Source organism: Lynx rufus, unplaced genomic scaffold (assembly GCF_022079265.1).
Source record: "Lynx rufus isolate CCGP_SWC_20201006 ecotype Redwood Valley unplaced genomic scaffold, mLynRuf1.p SCAF_6, whole genome shotgun sequence".
Classification (NCBI taxonomy): Eukaryota; Metazoa; Chordata; class Mammalia; order Carnivora; family Felidae; genus Lynx; species Lynx rufus.
In genome coordinates, this window is record NW_025814878.1 from 102,289,095 (window position 1) to 102,310,164 (window position 21,070).

General features: G+C 40.5%; 1 protein-coding gene across 2 annotated transcripts; it reads right to left on the reverse strand.

Annotated features, from left to right (window-relative positions):
• Positions 1-9,839: 9,839 nt before the first annotated feature.
• Positions 9,840-20,844, reverse strand: ENPP4 (ectonucleotide pyrophosphatase/phosphodiesterase 4). Of its 2 annotated transcripts, none has more exons than XM_047102397.1 (4): positions 20,675-20,844; positions 13,740-14,598; positions 12,926-13,096; positions 9,840-10,936 (listed from the first exon to the last, which is right to left on the reverse strand). In XM_047102397.1, exons 2-4 carry the CDS (start codon positions 14,563-14,565, stop codon positions 10,572-10,574), a joined length of 1,362 nt encoding a protein of 453 aa, XP_046958353.1. In that variant the 5' UTR covers positions 14,566-14,598; positions 20,675-20,844; the 3' UTR covers positions 9,840-10,571. The 2 variants fall into 2 exon arrangements, with proteins under 2 accessions (XP_046958353.1, XP_046958354.1); XM_047102398.1 differs by lacking the exon at positions 20,675-20,844 and adding an exon at positions 20,454-20,627.
• Between the last annotated feature and the right edge of the window lie 226 nt (positions 20,845-21,070).

The following is a 21,070-nucleotide window of genomic DNA, read 5'->3' on the forward strand; positions in this document are numbered from 1 at the left end:
TCTCAAAATAAGTAAATAAATATATTTCTAAAAGTGAATAAATCCATGTAAGTGTCACTTTAGAGGAGAAATAGAAAACAGACCATTACCAGCACTCCAGAAAGAGCCTCAGTTCTCTTCCCAATCACTCCTCGCCACCTGCAAGAAACACTGTCCTGACTTGGAATGCAATGGAAGAGTTTCCCCTGCTTAAAAATATTATTTTTATGATCATACGATATACTTTTATGTTTGTTTTTTTCCACGCAAGACCACGTGACTTTCCTCCAAGTCCTCGTGTGTGCATTGCTTTGTTTATTCTCATTGCTTCATGGAATGACATTATGTGAATATACCACAATCTGGATTCTGTTTTTGGGTATTTGAATCATTTCCGGTTAGATGTTACCGTGAATAATGCCGCCCTGAGTATTCTCTTACATGTCTTTTGGTGCATACACGTATACGTTTTTGTTGGATATATTCTTTAAATCCACTATTTAGGGGCGCCTGGGTGGCGCAGTCGGTTAAGCGTCCGACTTCAGCCAGGTCACGATCTCGCGGTCCGTGAGTTCGAGCCCCGCGTCGGGCTCTGGGCTGATGGCTCAGAGCCTGGAGCCTGTTTCCGATTCTGTGTCTCCCTCTCTCTCTGCCCCTCCCCTGTTCATGCTCTGTCTCTCTCTGTCCCAAAAATAAATAAACGTTGAAAAAAAAAAAATTTAAATCCACTATTTAGCCTCGACTTTCCCAAAAGCAGAGACCTAGGCTTGGATACAGGCAATTTTTGTGTGAATTGATCCCAAGAAACAGGAGTGAGGAACAAGAAGTGAAAGAGATGTGGAAAAGCCTATATGAGCAGAAGTCAGAGAGTTGGCCGCTGTTATGACTGGTGCTCAACCTCACCGCACCTTCAGAGGCGCCTTATGGAATAAATCTCAGAACTGTCTGCCTGAGGAATGCAAAACATTTATCCGTCAACTTCCCAACCCTCCCCTGGTTAGGGGTGGCTGCACGGGTATTGACTCCATGGATTTCTGGGTAATGTATGCACAAGTTCCAAGTGTGAGCTCATAGGCACCCAGCGCCATCGTGTCCGGGCCAGGAAGAACAAGGCTCAGCATTGTCAGGTTGCTTCTGTGGGAAGCTGGTCTGTGCCAGGATGAAACTGGAGTTAAGGTGTGGGCCGAGTGGATTTGAGACACAGGGGATGTCTAATACGGCCACACGTATACGGATTCTTCATTTTAACCAAGGTCATCACTTCTGTTCATCTGTTTTTTCTATCCTTGTGTCAACACCATACTGAATTATTACAACTTTATGATGGTTCTTGACATCTGGTAGAGTAAGTGCTATCACTTTATCTTTCTTCAAAATTGTCTTGGCCCTTTGCATTTTTTTTTAATGTTTATTTATTTGGGGAGGGTGGGGAGAGAGAGAGAATGCCACCCAGGCTCTGTGCTGTCAGCACAGAGACCAATGTGGAGCTCAATCCCACAAACCTCAACATCATGACCACAGCTAAAGTCAAGAGTCGGGTGCTCAACCAACTGAGCCACCCAGGTGCCCTGGCCCTTTACCTTTCTGCATAAATTTGAGTCGGTTAATACAATTCGTAAAAATTAAATAAAACTCTGTTGGAATTGTTTGGATGCAATGAACAATTTGAGGAGAATTGACGATCTTTACAATATTGAATCTTTCAACCCATAATCATGCACAGCCTTCTACTATTTTGGTCTTTCTCAATTGCTTTCGATGCTATAATTTCCTGTGCAAAAATTCGCATGTATTTTGTTAGGCTTATCCTGAGATAGTTCATGCTTGTTGATATCAATATAAGTGATACCAGTTTTAAATTTTCATTTTCTGTTGATATATAAAAATACACTTGATCTTTATGTATTGACCATATAGCAAGCAATTTCATTAAGCTTCTGGTTTGTCTGACTCCTTTGGATTTTCTGTGTATGTAATCATGTCATCTGTGGGTATGACAGTTTTATTATTTTTTGATTGTCATATGATTTCTTTTTCTTGCCTTACTGAGTTGCTAGCACCTCCAATGCAATGTTGAATAAAAGTGATGATAGTGGACAGCCCTGTCTTGTTCCGGATTTTAGGAGAAAAGCATTGAGTATTTCACTATTCAGTCTATTAGTTGTATATTTACATAATTATGATATGATTCAGTATGATGTTAGCTGTAGGCCTGTGGCAAATATATCAGCTTGAAGTTCTCTTACAAATTTGTGGGGTTTTTTAATAATAAATTGATGTTAAATTTTGGCAAATGCTTTGTCCGCATTTATTAACACGATTTTGTTTTCCTTCTTATCAAGATAGAGGTTAACATTGATTCTCAAATATCAAAACTAATGTTGCACTTCTGGGATAAACTTTGCTTGTTAATGTGTATTATCCTTTTGAAATACTCAGAACTGCCAAACTCCATTAGGTATTTTGTTAAAGAATTTTTGCTCATAGGCAAATTGGTCTGTGGTTTTCTTTTAACATCCTTGTCAGATTTGGGTACCAGTGTCATACTGGTCTCATAAAACCAGTTTGGATATGTTTCTTTTTGCTCTATTTCCTGTAAGAGTTTGTGTAAAATAATTTCCTCCTTAAATGCGTGACAGAACTGGGGCGCCTGGGTGGCTCAGTTGGTTAAGCGCCTAACTCGATTTCAGCTCATGATCTCATAGCTTCCTGAGTTCAAGCCCCATATCGGGCTCCATGCTAACAGCACAGAGCCTGCTTGGGATTCTCTCTCCCTCTGTCTGTGCCCCTCCCCTACTCCCCTGAGTGCATGCCTGCTCTGTGAATGAATGAATGAATGAATGAATGAATGATTTTTTAAGAAATGTGTGATAGAACTAATCAGGGAAACCACCTGGACTTGGGAGTTTTCTTTGTGGGGATGTTTTCGATAAGAAATTAATTTTTGTGATAGACGTAAGGTTATTAAGATTTTCTATGTGATTTTGTATCAGTTTTAGTTGTATTTTTCAAGGAATTGGTTCATTTTATCAAAATTGACAAACTTAATGGCACATTTCCTTGATATCCTTTTGAAATAAGTAGGATCTAGAAGTGATGGCCCCTCTTTTATTACTGATACTACTAATTTGTGCTACCTCCCTTTTATTTCAGTCAATCTTGTTAGGGCCTTGTCAGCTTTACCATTTAAAATTCCAAAATTTAGCTTTATTATTTGTCTTTTCTATTCCATTAATTCTGATTTTATATTTATTATTTCTTTTTTTTCCACTCGCTTTGAATTATTTTCATCTTAAACTAGCCTCCTAAAGTGGAAGCTTAAATCATTAATTGAACCTTTCTTCCTCTCAAAGACAAGCATTCAAAGTTAGAAATGTCTATCTAAGTGCTGCGTTAGCTACATTCTACAGAGTTTGGTATGCTATTTAGAAGTGCATTGTTTAATATTCAAGGCTTCTCTAGATCTCATTGTTACTGAATCTATAAATCCATTGTGGTCAGAAAACATGCTTTGTAAGACTGCAATCCTTTGAGATTATTTACTGAGCCTTGTTTCATTGTCTTGCATATGATCTATCTTGGTGATAACTCCGTGTGCACTTGAAAAAGAACATGTCTTTTATGGTTGGGGCTGTAATCTCTAAATGCCATGTAAGTGAATATGGTTGATATCACCACTCAGGTCTTCTACATCCTTACTGATTTTTTTCTTGGTCTAGTTGTATCAATTATTTAAGAGAGGAGAACTAAACTCTTCAGTTATGTTTATGGAGTCTTTCTTGAGTTCCATCACTTTTTGATTCACGAACTTTTTTTTTGTTTTAATGTTTATTTTTGAGAGAGAGACACAGAGTGCGAGTGGGGGAGGGGCAGAGAGAGAGAGGCAGACACAGAATCCAAAGCAGGCTCCAGGCTCTGAGCTGTCAGCACAGAGTCCGACGCGGGGCTTGAACCCACAAACTGTGAGATCATGACCTGAGCCAAAGTCAGACGCTGAACCGACTGAGCCACCAAGACGCCCCTGATTCACAAGCTTTTAAGTTCTGCTTTTAGGTATGAACCCTTAAAATGGTCTTCTTGATATATTTGTCTTTTTGTCATGGTGAAATGTCCCTATCTCTGAAAATTCTTGTCTTGAAGATGACTTTATTCCAGCTATCACATGGTTAGTTTACATGGTGTATCATTTTCTGTCCTTTTACTTTCAATCTGCCTTTGTATTTTTTTTTTAATTTTTTTTTTTAACATTTTATTTATTTTTGAGACAGGGAGAGACAGAGCATGAACAGGGGAGGGTCAGAGGGAGGGAGACACAAAATCTGAAACAGGCTACAGGCTCTGAGCTGTCAGCACAGAGCCCGACGCGGGGCTCGAACTCACAGACTGCGAGATCATGACCTGAGCCGAAGTCGGCCGCTTAACCGACTGAGCCACCCAGGCGCCCCTGCCTTTGTATTTAAAGGGTAGACTACATACAGCTGGCTCTTTTTTTCATCCAGTCTGACACTCTCTGACATTTAATGGGAATGTCTATTTACATTTAGTGATTGATATGGTTGAGTTTCCATTTTGCTTCCCTCCCCATTCTGTATTGGTCTATAGTTTCATTGGGGGGGGGTGCTTTTATCAGGTTTTATATCCATGTTATAGTCACCTCAAAAACCCACATTTTTTTTTTCTAAAGCATGTTTTATGAGGCGAATGTAACATTGATAATCAAGCCTAATGAAGAGGCAATGAGCAAGATTCTTAGCTTTGGGGTCTGTACCCTGTTGTACAATAGTTTATAATTTGCCCAATCTCTGATTCAGAAATTGGTCTGTTTTCATGTCCTTTCTCTACGGAAATCAGTTTTGTTCATCTTTTTCCTAGGAAATTATCCATTTCGTCTGTATTTCCAAACTTATTTGTGCCAAATAGTATAAAGTAGGCTTAATATTTTTCAGTGTTCTGCTGGTCTCTTTTTCATCTATGTTTTCTCTCCTTCCACACTTCCACCCGGTTTTTTATGTTGGCTTCCAGGCCCTCCACTGCCTCTTCCAGAATTTACAGATGCCATCGGGGGCTCCTTTTTTTTTTTACATTTCCCCCTTCTTGTGAATTGTGGCCTCTTGATCCCTCACTTTCTTCGTAATTTTTCAGTGCTTTAGCACAGGTCTTTTATACTTTGTCCAGATTTTTCCAAGTCCTCACCAAGAGGGTTGGTTTGAATTACATACTCCATCATTTTACTGAAAACAGAACTTTTATTATTTAAAAAAAAAAAAAAGGCTTAACAAAAATTTTGTGTATAAGACCTCTCTCTCTCCTCAGTGGAAAATTCAAACAACGTGTAAGTCTAGTACTGGGTCTGGGTCTAACCAGTATGAACCATTTTACAAAATATGTTTGTAGAGTGGGGTTGTCTGGATTTGCTTTGGGGTTAATTTCCATTGATCCTTTCCACCAACCTCGGCTATGAAAGTGAAGTTGAGTAAGCCTGGTAGGGAAGAAAAGAATGCCGACTGGGTCCCTGGCAACTCAGCTCTTTACCACAGGAGGGCAGTCTGAACTGGAGACATCTGTAAACCATCACTGGGGCGCTGTCACCCGAGGAGCTCCCTGGATTCAGTTTAATGGTGGAAATCAGATTTCTGTAGTCAAGGAGGTAGAAGATACCTGGACAAGTAGAAGGCCTGCCTGGCAGTCGGGCTTGATTTTGGGGTAGGACTCGGCCCTTGCCAGGTAATGTGGCCATGGGAGATGAGTCACATCTCTGAGTTATTTCGGCCGCCACCACCCCCTGCACACACACATCCATTAAGAATACGGAACACGTTCTGATCAGCATCTCTGTGGGAGGTTTTTGCCTAATGTCTTTGTTTTTCTTGAAAGATATGAAGCAAACCATTCAACTAAAAAAAATATTCACGGAACAATGAAAAATGAAACTCCAAAGGGTTTATGCCAAAAAGCAAACCAGTCCTCTGCAGCCTAACTCGACAGGACCCAACAGGCTCATTTGGATTCTCCTGTTCTCTGAAGCTGTGCATGTTTGTGTGTGTGTTGGGGGAGGGAGGACGGTAACAACACCCAAGTACAGGCACCAAGGAAGCTGGGGGTCAGGGAAAGAGGTGTGATGCTGGCATCCAAACTTCAGGAAGCACACAGCCTCGAAAATGGTTCTGTATCCAAGGATCTCAGCAGCAAGAGTTAAACCATGAGTAGACAGAATTTGTTGGTATAGAAGTTTTACCACTTGTGAGATACGGCAGAGCTCTCTTCCCAAGTACCTTTTACTCGTTTCCTCCCACAGTTCCTAGCAGTGTTTGCTTAGTATGAATATAGGGAATGAATTTATCACTGCTCTACTAGAGGAAAACTTTGTGGAATCTATACTCAATTAGTATGCCTATTTACAAAACACAGTTTACTTCTATGGCTATTGACAAAACATAGGTTAAATACTATAATCCCCCCTTCACCTCTAGAGTTTTGTAATCAGCTTTTTCAAACTTCTTCCCTTCTACTGTACATGAATAAGTTACAGTTTTGGAAGCTCTACAAAATTTATCTTGGCCTTCTTTCCAATGATGTCCTCATGCTAGATTGTATACTTATACACTGTTTTAAAAACCTGGTTGAGGGGGGGCACCTGGATGGCTCAGTCAGTTAAGCTTCCACCTCTTGATTTTGGCTCAGTTCATGATCTTATAGTTCGTGGGTTTGAGCCCCACACTGGGCTCTGCATTGACAGCACAGAGCCTGTTTGGGATTCTCTCTCTCTGTCCCTCCCCTGCTCACATTTCCTCTCTCTCTCAAAATAAATATTTAAAAAAATAAGAAAAATAAATAAAAATTTGGTTAAATATTTACGTAATCCTGGCTTTAAAAAAAGTCTGTAGGGGCACCTGGGTGGCTCAGTCAGTTAAGCATCCGACTTCAGCTCAGGTCACGATCTCGCGGTCTGTGAGATAGAGCCCTGCATCGGGCTCTGGGCTGATGGCTCAGAGCCTGGAGCCTGCTTCTGATTCTGTGTCTCTCTCTCTCTCTCTCTGCCCCTCCCCCATTCATGCTCTGTCTTTCTCTGTCTCAAAAATAAATAAACTTAATAAAAATAAATAAAAAATTTAAAAAGTCTCTAATGAACACTCATGTGGATTTTTGCAGTATTACTGGGTCAGGTCAACATCTATCACAGTGTGTGTATTTTGCAGGGTGACAAATTAAAAAATCAGTAACACTGCATTCTATATTTAATAATTACAGTAAAAATGTTTTTATTCACATAAAGTTTTTTAATCATAAGCAAAGTCATTCACTATGGATTCAAACAATATAGTCAAAATATATTTTACTTCAACTTAAGGCACCACATAAAGACTTCTTTAAAGCATACTCATGTCATTTTATTTACACGCTATTTTAGGAAATGACTATAAAATCCACACCTTCCATCTCATCTTTGTCCTTCACTTGTAACTTTATGCATTCGCAATGAAGCAAAACCTCCAAATAAAAGGAATTAAATGCCATCATCCTTAAATCTTACCAGATATGGACAAGAGGGGGAGCCACCCAAGAACGATACAAAGGCATGTTTAATCCTTTAATATTCCAAGAATTTATCTTTAAATTCTTATACCAAGCTTGATGAAACCGTAACACAAGGCCTACAATACAGAGCACTGGAATAATTTACATTTGAATTCTATTGCTGTTTACCAGAACTCGCACCTTAATAACAGCAGAACTGTCCTTATAAATGTACTTATTCCAGAAGGCAGCTATGCTCATCACTATACCACCAAGGCATAAATGTACTTACTCTGAATTCACTCACTGAATGAACAAAAACTACTTAATAAAAAGTGTTCCTGGGGCACCTGTGTGGCTCAGTCGGTTGAGCGTCCGACTTCGGCTCAGGTCATGATCTCACAGCTTGTGGGTTCGAGCCCCGCATCGGGCTCTGTGCTGACAGTTCAGAGCCTGGAGCCTGCTTCGGATTTTGTGTCTCCCTCTCTGCCGCTAAACTCACTCGCATTCTGTCTCTGTCTCTCTCAAAAATAAATAGCATTCTGTCTCTGTCTCTCTCAAAAATAAATAAACATTAAAAAAAAATTTTTTTAAAAAGTGTTCCTATTACCTTTGAGTATTGTTGTCATCAACAGTTAAGTGTTTCCCAGAGCCAAATACTTCCTATCACCCAGAAAACATGTCAGGACATGTAGGAGTCACTTATTTAACAAAATCCACACCAAAACCTTAATGTAAAGGGCTGGCTTCGCTAAAACATTTTCTCAGAGCACGAGAGGAGTCATTGGCTTTAGCGATGATAATTTTTCAAAGATACAAATGAATTAACACAAAGTTCAATAATATATAAACGTCTCTTTGAGCAAATAAATACTGTTTTGTCCCATCAGCATATATACATAAAAAATTTTACAATTTTAATTAAAGTTAATATTTTGAGAATGGAATGAAAGACAAATATGTAAAGGTCTTATTCAAAAGGGTAAGACTTGACAGGCTCTTTCATCCTGTATGAAATCCACTCACAGGCTGGATGCTGTGTATAGATTTCTGAAACTCCTAACCACCAAACTAATGCGATCACGAAAACTCACGGCATTGTAGGGACCAAGCTCTATTGGGCTAGTATGAAATATTCTGCTATTTTAGATACTTCAAAATGTGTCTACTGTTTTAAATGTGGCTGTTCCAGTCTTTTTGTTTTTTAATGGAAATTGAAATAGAAAATTTTCTTTTATTCAGAAAAACTATTAAGTTTAGGGTAACTTTTATGTGAGGAAAAAAAATCAAAATTTGTCAAAAAGCAAAATTAGTCCTATTGGTTTTATTTCATTTGTTTATTATGCTGTTCTTAACACAGTCCACTTATGACCAATAGCATGGACTATTTATGCAGGTTGTAGAAATGCTTCTCAAGAACCCCCAAGACAATAGGCATCAAATGCTAAGATCACAAAATTAGCAGTGACCAAATAGGATGAATTATATGTTTGATGACTGGCAGCATTTTTCTTTACTATCATAGAAAATCAGCATTTAACTGGGCTGCATATTTGCTGTAGATAATTTATTTTTATCTGAAAGACAGTTACCCAGTTTATTTTATATTGTCAAAACTTTCAAGTTCACACTATTAATGGCCTGCCTCAGGTCCTGATGGATGGTTCTTAAAGCCAGTTTTTTCTTTAACAGATACAACTCAGTTTCCGCATATTAATTTTGATTATTAGAAAGTACCACCTAGCAAGGTAGGATGGCGATCCTTCACAGCAAATCCTTAGCTCTGAACACGTATGTTTACAAAAATAGGAGCAGAGTGATTATTTCTATGAACCAAACACCGAAAAAAAAAATCAGAGGTGGCCTCAGGCTACAGAATGTTAACAGTGCTTAGAGTTTAAGCTTAAATTCTGCCACTTAACATATGAATAGTGGAAAAGATCAAAAGATACCAAATCCCATGCCTGAAAAGTAAGGCATAATGTCCCAAAGGTTAAGTATCAAAATCTCTCTTCCTCGTTCTGACCCAATTGAAACCAGATTTGTATTCAGGTCATCAGTTTTTCTGCAGGACTTGATACCTCTGGCTATAATAAACATGAGAAAGTAAAAAATGGTAACAAAAGCCGATGAATTTTCTTCAGTTAGGAATTTAGCTTGTGAGTCAGAAGAAAGTAAACAAATACGAAGTGCAATTATACCGTCTGCCTGACAGCCACGTTCTGTGGAAGTCAGCCTACAGACCAGCCTACCTCTGACACTTTCTGTAAGTCACAGGAAGTCTGCATACTCGTGCACACAAACACACTTGCACACACACAAATGAATAACTTACGCGAAGGCGCTAAGCACAAACAGAGGAAAGCAATTCTATTTTCTTAGTTTCTTATTAGCAACAATCTTCAAAAGAGATCTTTTGAGGCTTCAACAGCTTACGGGTCTAAACAAAGACGCAACGGTGGAGACTGAGGCTTTGTATCACATGGTCTTTGTGTTGTGTTTTATAATAGCTGTTCTTAAAATAATTTCTTCATATGCTAGATCTGTTCTGCCTGGTTAACTGATTTTATTAACCATCACAGAGGTTTTCCTACGTCACAGGTGAACTTAGGATACAAACTCTATTAAGGTTAATAAGTATAAAAATATAGAAAACTTTTCCTTCCTGATACACAAAATCCTCTAACTGCATAAAGATTTCTGTTGTTTCGGTTACAAATATAAAAATTTATTAGAAAAGCATGCCTACTACATTTTGGTATATTTTCCTTTAAAATTGTGTCAAATCTTCATTGCAAGAAAAAGGCAGAGGCAGTATTTTTCTTAAAAAAAGTTTCTAGTTAGAGAACTCGGTGGTGTTAACCAATGATTTACTAGCAATTTTAACTATGGTCACGGTTGTTCTGTATTAGCTGATGCACCAAAACAAAGCACAGGGAAAAACAAAATAACTCTAGCATGCTTGGTCTAAGTTCTTTGTCTTTCAAAGTCAATTTTTCATAGTTATAACACCATCCCTTGAATGTATCCTTGGTTTCATGTATAATTAAAGATACTCTGTATAAATTCCACAAGCATTACTCAATTAGGGGATCATCATCGTCTTCTTGCAGCTGAAGTCGGGAAAACGGACGGGGTACAGACAGTCTATTCTGCATGATTATTATGAGGCCTGTTAGCGTGGTTAAGACCAAGAGCGCACCGATAACAATTCCAACGGCTTCCGGGAGATTAATGCACCACTGGTCAACTAACAAACACTTAGTGTGACCAAAGGTTCCATTATTGGGACGTGGTTTTAATCCCAGGATGTGGCACATCATTGGGTAAATATCCACACTGTTAATCGTGTTGTGTTTGTAGCCTTTGTGAAATGCAGGTCCGTGGGCAGCTAGAAACGGATGCATACTAGACAAAGAATTATCATAACCATGGTCACCTACTGAAAAAAAGAACAAAATTATGTTAGTTCTTAACAGAAAGAATGATCTTTCTATTACAAAATAACTTGCTTCCAACGGAAATATGCTGATTCTTGCCAGTGTAATTCCCATCTGTTAAAATTAATTCCAATTAATTTGGACCAGATGGGGGCTAGAAATAAAATTTTCTATTTTTTTCAACTCAGCCATGTCCCCATTTCACACAGACACACATACCGCTTTTCCCAACTGGTCATGACCTGAGACTTTAAAACTATTTCTTGACTTCAGGTACCTACCTTTCAGTTCTGGCCCCACTTATTTCACCCTTCAATTTCCAGAACCGTCTGCATGCAAAGAGCACTAGTGATTATAAAAGAAAAAGAGTGGGTGGGCTGAGGGTCCTAAATAACTGGAGAGCAAAAGTGAGTGCGTCCAGTGAATGGGGAAGAAGTGAATCTGCAGCCTTACCCATGTCAATTGCTCCCGTGATAAGAGACGGGATGATACAATATACTGATTTACTGACAGTTAATGAACACCTTAACATCCGGAGGCCACAGAATTGAGAATACAGAAGGGATTCTTGTACTGAATGTGAAGTCTAACCAGATCACCAACCTGTAACTCCAAATCTAACTCAAAGGAAAACATAACAGGATAGTCTCTGATATGACCCCAACACCAGAATCTCAGGTTTTGGCTTTGTGTTGGCAAATATTCCCTTTTAACGTACACCAGTTGGATTTGATAAGCTCCTGGTTTCATATGAAGTGCAAATGACTGAGTGGAAGGTAGATCAGTTTTTGTTATATTAGCCTTTAATTTTACGTTTGATATATTTCATAATAAAAATAATGAATGTGATCAATATAATAAAAACAGAATAAAACTCTATATATAGACATTACGATTTCAGCAGTGTAAAAATATACATGTATATGTAATAGCAAAAAAAGTATAGAAGGGGGAAACTCCCACAATTCACATCTGTCCGTACCTTTGTATGGAGGGATTATGGATAGTTGTTTTTTTTTTCTCGTTTCTAAACTTTTCTGTATTTTCTCAGTTTTCAACAGTGAGTATATAAGCGTAAAGAACATATAAATTCCAATAACCATTATCTTATCCTTGTCTGAAGCTTCTGATGTGCTGTAGATCAGGGGTCTGCATATGACAGACCCTGGCCAAATTCAGTCCCCTACCTGTTTCAGTAAACAAAATTTCACTGCAACCCCCCCATGTCAGTTCGTTTACATAATGTCTAGGGCTACTTTCCCGCTGCAAAGGCGCAATTGAGTAGCTGAGATGGAGACCAGCTGCCTTATAAAGCCTACATATCTACTATCTGGTCTTTTACAGAAATGTTCTGACTCCTGCTACAGACTTGTACAAAGCCAGTTTTTTTAAAAAAGTATTCAAATTGAACTTAACATATGGATGAATAAGCTTGGGTTCAGGGAAGACCTGTAACTCTCCCCTATTATTTCCTTAGCTTTAGGAGAGATTTTGATACACCTGTTTTTTGTACTTGGTAGGTTTTTGTTTGTTTGCCTTCTGAATCTTTCCCAGTGTTCCAAAGAGCAACCGCACTCAGGTAAACGACTTCATCATTGGGGAAAGACTTCGGGATACTTGGACAATGTTTATTAATGCACACAAAAAATAAACAGGCATTTGAACTATCGAATCTGTCCCCTTTTACCATTTCTTTACCTCTCTGCCGTTTTCTACAAGTCAAGAGAACCAACCTTGAACGTTACTGACAGTAACCGCAATATGGGTAAGAAAGTACATCTACACCTTTGCCCTCAAGGTCACCCACCCTTCTCTAAAGGTGAAATACGGTTTTAAATTGCTGTTGAATGAAAACCTACGAATTATCCAGTCAAAAAAGTGAACTGATTATACAGTGTTAAAGTCTCTAAATCAAAGCACCCTGTTAATAGAAATACGTCACAATGTGTGATTTATCCCCAGGATACAACAGATATATCCTAAATACTTACATTTTGGTAATGATTTATTTAACACAATTGTCCAGCCTTCATCAGCAACCAAAATAATAGGCTGAATTCGATTATTATGTTGGTAATGAAATCTGGCAGGAATGTCTTCTTTGAGATAAACATTCATGTGAGGGCTACAGACTTTCAGTTTATTATAAACCTCTGTTGTATCTGGAAGAAAAAGGAAACAGTAAAGGAAAAAAATCACAATTGAATGATAAGGAAAATAATTATTTCTAACTAGAATAATTGGAAATAAATTCTGAACAATACCATCGATTAAATCACTTTTAATTCTTAAAAATTCAGAGCAATAATAATTATGTGACATTGTTGGGGATGGACAGACAGACACACACACACTTCTATCTTTCCAAGCATTCACATATCTCTTTTTTCATTTTGTGACTCTCCCTGGTAGGCTTTTATACAAAAGGGGACAATTTTTATGTATAGCTTCCTAAGGAAAGATGAAATAATTACATATTATTACGAATTCTAAGATCAGTAGACAAAGAATATATCTCACACAAATATCCAAGATGTTTTTAAAGGACAAAAATGTCCTTTTCCATTAGTGTGAATAATGAAGAAACACATCAAAAAGCAGAGAAATAATCTCCTTGAACATGAACCTTAAACTAACTGCTTCAAGACTTACAAATTAAGGGGAAAAACCCAGAATCTCACTCTGAGCAAGTTTACGAATACATGGTACCGTACTACAGAAAGCCAGAGCCGCATTCTTTGACACGCCCTCCTCCTCGTTCAATCGCCCCCTTCCCAAATATCCCTCAGCTAAAAGTTTACTTACTTATTTTAGGAAGTACAGCGGCAACTGGAGTCAAATCTATAAGAGCGTAGCTTGAATTATCAATGCAGCGATCCAAGTTGATCAGTCTGTCCTTAGAGCACTGGGTCATCCCATGATCACTTGTAATGATCACATTCAGATTTTCCCACAATCCTAGCACCTTGAGTTTGTGGACTAGCTCACCAATAAGGTCATCTATTTCTTTCAACACTCTGTACATGTTTTCTTTATCTTCGGGTCCATATTTGTGGCCACTTGCATCTGGTTCTTCCCAGTAGAGGGTTGCAAAGGTGACTGGTGGATTTGAATTGATGAGCCACGTGGTAATATTATTTAGTCTCTCCTCAAATGACACTGAAGAGCTATAATTCATAAAATAGGAAGGTGTGGTATTGTGAATGGGCACGTCAGTACCAGGCCACATAGCAGCAGCACTGGATCTGTTTTCCTGAAGCTGATTGGTCACCCAAATAGGTACTGCCTCATTCCACCAAAAAGGATCCTTGTCATCAAGGTCAGAAAAATGTTTCTTCGTGATTACGTCATACATGGAATTAGCCACAATGCCATGGCTTTCTTCATACAAGCCTGTCACGATACTGTAGTGGTTTGGAAATGTTTTTGTGATAAAAACGTTTTTAACATGTTCCACCAGGACTCCTTCTTTGATAAAATTCTGGAGATGGGGAAATTCATAGTTCTGTAGATAGTCAGCTCTGAAACCATCAAAGGACACCAGTAGTAACTTGGGTGGCAAACTATGGGAAGAGTTACCTCTACAACCAGTTATAAGTCCAGAAAATAAAAGTATTACTAATAACTTCATAATGAATGTGTTGAAGGAGAGCAATCAGGGTTCCTAAAATATAAAAACACAGTTCATAAGTAGTAGTGCTGCTTTGATTTGGATTCAGTTTCAGAAGTTTAGCCATCAGGAGAAGAGAATCAAAATTTATAAACTTTCATATACCAGCTTTATATCTACTCAAAATTACATAGTGCCATTTACTGAAAGATAATTGAATAAAGCTAAAATTGGGGGCGAAAACTGTCTTTACTTGTCCAATTTCCTATTTATGTATGTCCTGCTCCACCCTTCGTGCTCTGAAGGGGATACAGACCGCTCTTACACTCCACACAGATATTCCTGTTTGGTCGCCTTGCTTGTCTGTAGTAGCAGAAATTATCCTAAAAACTTAATAAGAACAGGGGCACCGGGCTGGCTCACTCAGTGGAACACGAGACTCTTGATCGCAGGGTATAAGTTCAAGCCCCATGTTGGGTGTAGAGATTACTTAAAAATAAAATCTTGAAGAAAAAAAAAAAGACTTATTAAGAACAGATAAAAGAAGGAAAAATGATCCCTTTGCACAAAACAGAAATAACACCAAGCCTTCAGGGGCTCCAGAGGAGATTATTTTTCCAGTTTAATGACAAGTACTCTATGTTCCTTTTATTTTTTTTTTAATGTTTACTTATTTATTTTGCGAGAGAGAGCACGCATGTGTGAGCACAGGGAGAAAGAATCCCAAGCAGGCTCCACACTATCAGCACAGAGCCCAATATGGGGCTTGATCTCAAGACTCTGAGATCATGACCTGAGCCGATATCAAGAGTTAGACGCTCAACTGACTGAGCCACCCAGGCGCCCCCCACCCCCAAGTTCCTTCTAACCCACAGAAATAAGTGGTGGAAATGTTACCATATTGGCTCATCACCAGTTCCTGTTGAAGATACTGGCAGGAAAAGAAGGATAAGAAATAAATATTACTTGAGTAAAAGATCTCGTCTCAATCTATACGTTCCCAGTATTTACATGAGGTTGACAGACAAAGCCTACAGGGACTTGGATGCTGTACTAACTTCTGAAGAAATCCAACAGCTGCTGAAATGACTTTCATCACCATATCCCTTAAACTTCCTTTTTACTATCAAGAACATAACCATTCTCCCTAATACCCCAGGCTCATAGCTCTCCCTGATTTTTCATTATTTTTTTCTGACAATCCACTGATTATAAAAATAGCTTTCCCATAATAAATATCCCTGCCTTCAGTGTCTATCATCTTTGGTCCTTAAGAAAGCAGGATAGGTGATTTAAGCAGGATGGTCCACTTTAGATGGAGAGGATTTCTCTTTCATTGCAATAGGAGAGAGAGGGAGCGAAGGCAAAGTTAGCTAACAGGTGTGAGGGCTGGAGATGAAGGGAGCTGCATTCTCTGTGTTCCAAGAGGCAGGGGTGATTATTGAGAGCGAGTAGGGTGGTAAAAGGTTCAGGGTTTTGAGAATCACAGAGAATGTCTGAAGTGGCCAACGTGGAGAACGGGAGAGGGTACAGGGAAACAGTGAGGACTGGTGGTCAAAGTTGACAGCGGGCGTCATGAATTGTTAGAGACACTGTTGACCGTTTTTTTCTAGCATTTCGGCCGCCCCAGCACAGGCATGAACAGGCAGCCGATCCTGCCTGCGCATGAGACTCTGCCAGAAACTGAAGTATAATGAAGGAAGCTGAAGGTCCTACGGAGTGACTGAAGTCTGAACTGCAGCGCTTAAGATGAAACCGATACAGATGTGCGAAGTGGAAAGGCTCCTGGACTGGAGGTTCTTTTCTTTCTTTTTTTTTTTTTTTTAAGTTTAGTTATTTTGAGAGAGAGAGCGAGAGCATGTGCGTGTGAGTGGGGGAGGGGCAGAGAAAGACAGGGACAGGATCAAAAGTGGGCTCTGTTGTGACAACAGAGAGCCCGATCTGGGGCTCACACCCACGAACCGGGAGATCATGACCTGAGCCGAAGTTGGTGCTTAACCGACTGAGCCACCCAGGTGCCCCCCGACCGGAGGTTTTGAAGGAAGCTGCAAGAATGTGAGACTGTGGTCAGAGTGAGGTGAGTGAAGTCACTATTTCAGAGTAAGACCCAAGGTATGGCTGCCGGAGAGGCGGGGGGTGGGATATGTGTCTGGAGGCCCCAGGTATAAGCAGCAGTGAGCTGACATGATGATTAAGTTCATGAGCCATTTGTGTGTTCTTCTTTCTCCCAACTAAACCACAATGACTTGAAGACAGAGACTTTCTTTCCTTCAAACACACCACAGGTAGATGATCTTTGTATGTACAGTCATTCAAACGTTTGTTGACTGAAGCTGTGACCCTCTGGGAACCAGGGGACTCAACAATTGCAAACATCAGAAAGGCACAGAATCTTGTCAGTGAGGATCTCTGGGCCTGCAAAGTCTACCATTTTAACCCGAGATGGGCTACCTTCTGGGTGTGGTGCACGGACCATCCGTTGCTGATGCCCTCCAGGAAACCAAAACCAGTACAGAATGGCAAAATCAAATCACTGCTCCAAAGAAAAGAGTTAAGAGACACTCTGCACAGACACAGCCCCGGCTACAGCTCAGCAATATCAACTCTCAAGAATCGAGACAGACAGCAGCATTTCTCTTTCCATTCGGTATTTGGTGCTCCTGACCTAGTGTTTAGGCACAACTCGCCTCCTCCCTCGGACCGTCAGCACAAGTGGGGCCATACCACAATGCTGTGCAGGCTGCTGCCCTGGGTTCCAGCAATCTTAGAACTTGCGTGGAGACCATGAAAGCTGAACTTGGCGGACTCCCTGTTTTCTCTTGCGGTACAGCTACATTCCCAGGCACAAATGTTTGTTTCCAGAAAGAGTGAACTACAACAGCAAACAGGTGGTGCGGTATCTTACAGACACTCCTAAATACATTTTTTAAAACCATAATCTACTGCCCTGGCTCTTTCCCTCAGGAACCAGTTGACATTCGCCACCAATCCCACCGCACAGGCAGCTCTGCAGGCAAGTCAGGTCTGATGTACACCAGGCCGAATGCACTCTCTGCACCTCCAAGTCTTTTTCCTTTCCTTAGGTCCCCAAACCTGCAAAACAGCCTCCCCCTTGTCTCACCACAGAGCTGCCCTGGGTAAAGCATCTGTTGCCAGCCTTGTCAATTCTCTTTGCATATCATCTATGACAGCACAGTAGACCTAAAAATCACTGAGGGAAGCTCCTTACAAGTGCAGCTGCCCAGTCTTTACACCTGGAAAACTCCAGCTCAGTCAAGCTGGAGTAAAAGCCAGGAACTTGCATTTTGAACACTGTATGGCAGAGCCATACAATGGAATATTATTTGGCAATAAAAAGGAATGAACATACGCTACAACTTGGGAGAAACCTTGAAGCATTATGCGAAGTCAAAGAAGGTGCTCACAAAAGATCTCTTACTGTAGGACTTTTTAGAGGAAATACCTAGGATAAGCAAATCTCTTCGAGATGGAAAGTATATTAGTAGTGCCTGGGCCAAGGGGCTGGGGAGAAATGAGGAGGAAATTCCAATGGGCAGGAGGTATCTTTTGGGGGTGATGAAACTGCTCTCATATTGACTGTGGTGATGGCTCCAGGACTCCACAAAACTGTTCACTTTAAATGAGTGAACTGGATAATATGTGAATTCTATCTCAATAAAACTATTGTATTAACATCAACAACAAAAAAGGAGGGAATGAAATTGTCATCTTAAAAGCATCTGAAATGCCCTGCCAGAAAACGGGAAACATCTTTGATGTCTCAATTTACCTCCAAAATTGTGTGAAATCTGTACTCCATAATACAGACCTGGGGTGTTTTAACATGAAAATGTCTTATACCACCTTCCAAATGCAAAACGACAGCAAAACGAAAACCTGTGTCTGACCCTCTTTCTCAAAAAACATACAAGTCAAAATCTTTCTTCTGCAAATCTTGAATGAAAAGGATGTTCAAGGTATACGTGCTATTTATCCTGGGGTTCAGGAATGTGTTAGCACACTGTTAGGATCCTCGTCCCCAGGCTTAGAAGCACAGAATGGAAAGACTGTAGGCTCCGAATTCAGAATGATCCCAGAACTTGAGCTCACATTTAGTAGATGGGCAACAGTGGGCAGATTTAACTTCTCTCAGATTTAGTTTCAGTGTTTGTGAAATGGGGGTGCATACAGTGTTACAGGACAGGCTCTCACGTTTAAGTTTCCCTTTATCCATTTGAGTTACAAAGCTGTTATGTTAGGAGAAAGTCTGTACTACGATGGGCAGAATAACATTATTGTGCCACTATAAAATAATTAGAAATAATTTAGTCCAACCCCTTCTTTTTACATGTAAGGGAGCTGAAGTCCAGTGATTGGCCAAGCTCAGAAAGCAATTTAGCAGCTTTACTATGCCCTTACTAATTCACGCCCTCAACAAGTTTACGAGTCTAGTAACAGCGAGTTCACAAAACTAGTAATAAACTCCCAACAATTACCAAAACCTTTCATGTCAGAGCATCCTTCATTAACAGTGCCCATATCTATGTCTACTGCCATCTGTTTCGTTCTAACAGGGGGTGTCAATCTATTAGCAACAAAATACCGGTGAGAAGTTCTCAAGTAATTTTCAAGAACTCAAAATCACTACACGTTACGTATTACTAAACTTTGGGAAAAATTCTGTAATTTTTCAAACCAAAAAAAAAAAAAAAATAGCAGAGGGAAGAAAAAAAAGCAGACTCATCCGGACTATACTCAAACATCCCAACAGCAACCAGAAGTAGTAAGTAGTTGTCTTCAATTCAGGGGACAGAACATGCTCCAAGTCTTCTGGGATGATTTTTTTTTTACCTGGGTGGAATGCATGTCAGACAATTCGCACTGGCGTTCTTAGCCCGTGTGAAGTTGGGAGAGGAGACTGTAACAGTTACAGGAAATGGTGAAAGGTATTTGTCACCATTAGCTTGCCATCTGCTCTGTAATACAAAAGCTCTATTCTAAAGACTTCACAAATATGTATAATTAAACTTTTATACAGCTTTAAAATAAAATAACATTATTGTCTATGGGCCTGGGGAACTTTGGTGATTTCCTCTAGATTATTATTATTTTCTTGGTGTTTAAAGAAAAAACGTAACTCCTCTTTAGAAGATTTACTCAGTCTTAAAAATTCTAGGAATCTAAGTTATTCTCAATTTTCAAGGGCTCACAAAATTTTCTAGTGTCTTCAAAACAGCTACTTCTTGTGTTTCTTGTGTTCTCATCAAAACTCCCAAATTACTTTGTGGCTATACTCAAATACTTAAAACAGCTCCTCCTTGCTTTCAAGTGAGTTTAATTTCCTTAAAATAGCTTGGAACAACCTCTGGGGGGAAAGGAAGAAAGGAAAGAAAAACCATAACATTAAAACGAACAGCTGACTTCCTATAACACTGGGCAAGTGTTCAGGCTTCAGTCCCGCAGATCACCTGGTGGTTAAGCAAAACCATTCTGGGGTCTGGGCTGGTATAAACCTGAATCTGTTTGTCACTCGCTGCACAATGTTGAACGTCTCTTCACTTCTCTGAGCCTGAATTTCCTCATCTATATAAATGGGACGCTATTATCTCATAGGGTTGCTGTACCGAGAAAAGGAAGCATTGTTTGGAGAGTGCTTAACAGGGCGTCCAGCCTATAAAAAGCACGTAAATGTGATCTTTGCTAACTGGTTTTCTAGGAAATTAGTTCTTACATTTGATTATATAATGACCATGAGCTGTGATCTAATATTCAGATGCAAACGCCCACCCCGCCGCCCGCCTCCCCTCTTTGTCAACGCTGTCCACCTTCGCCGCGGTCAGCCCACTGCCCTCCCCGCCCTTCACACCACAGTCTCCCCCCCCCCCCACCCCGCCCCCTTCCCAAAGCACCTGCCAACTGCTCTTTCCGCCTCCCACACGCCCTCTGCCTCGCGGTGCTCAGCTCGGTCCCTGCGCCTCCGGGTCCCTTCGGGGACGTCCCCGCCAGCTCCCCTGAGGCTGGGAGACGGGAGGGGAGGGGGTTCTCACCACCTCCAGTGTCAAATCCCCTGGCGACTGAGGACGTGGTGGCATTTCCCTCCGGAAGGCGGGCGCGCTAGGCTCACACTCACCCGCTGCCGGCACGCGGAACTCAGAACTGTCGGCACGCGGCGCTCGTGGATCCTGGGGGCAAGGGAGACCCGAAGGGACACCGGCGAGGCAGAAATCTTCTTAAGGCGCCTGCGCAATGGCGGGCGCTCCAGCCGCGGTTGTCAACAGCCCCAACCTCCCCGAGAACCGCTTGGCTGGGGCAGCTACGGATTGTGCGCAGCCGCCCGGCGCGCGACAGCGGAACATGCTGCCAACCAGCTGGAACCCGGCGGGCGGCGGGGGCTGAGACGTTTCCTCTGATTGGTTCCCGGGGCCGCGTTAAATGTAACTTCCTTTGCGATTGGTTAGATTCAGGTACCACCTGGAGACTTCTGCTTCGGTGGGTTAGCATTGGACCTCGAAGAGGTTCTTTTCTA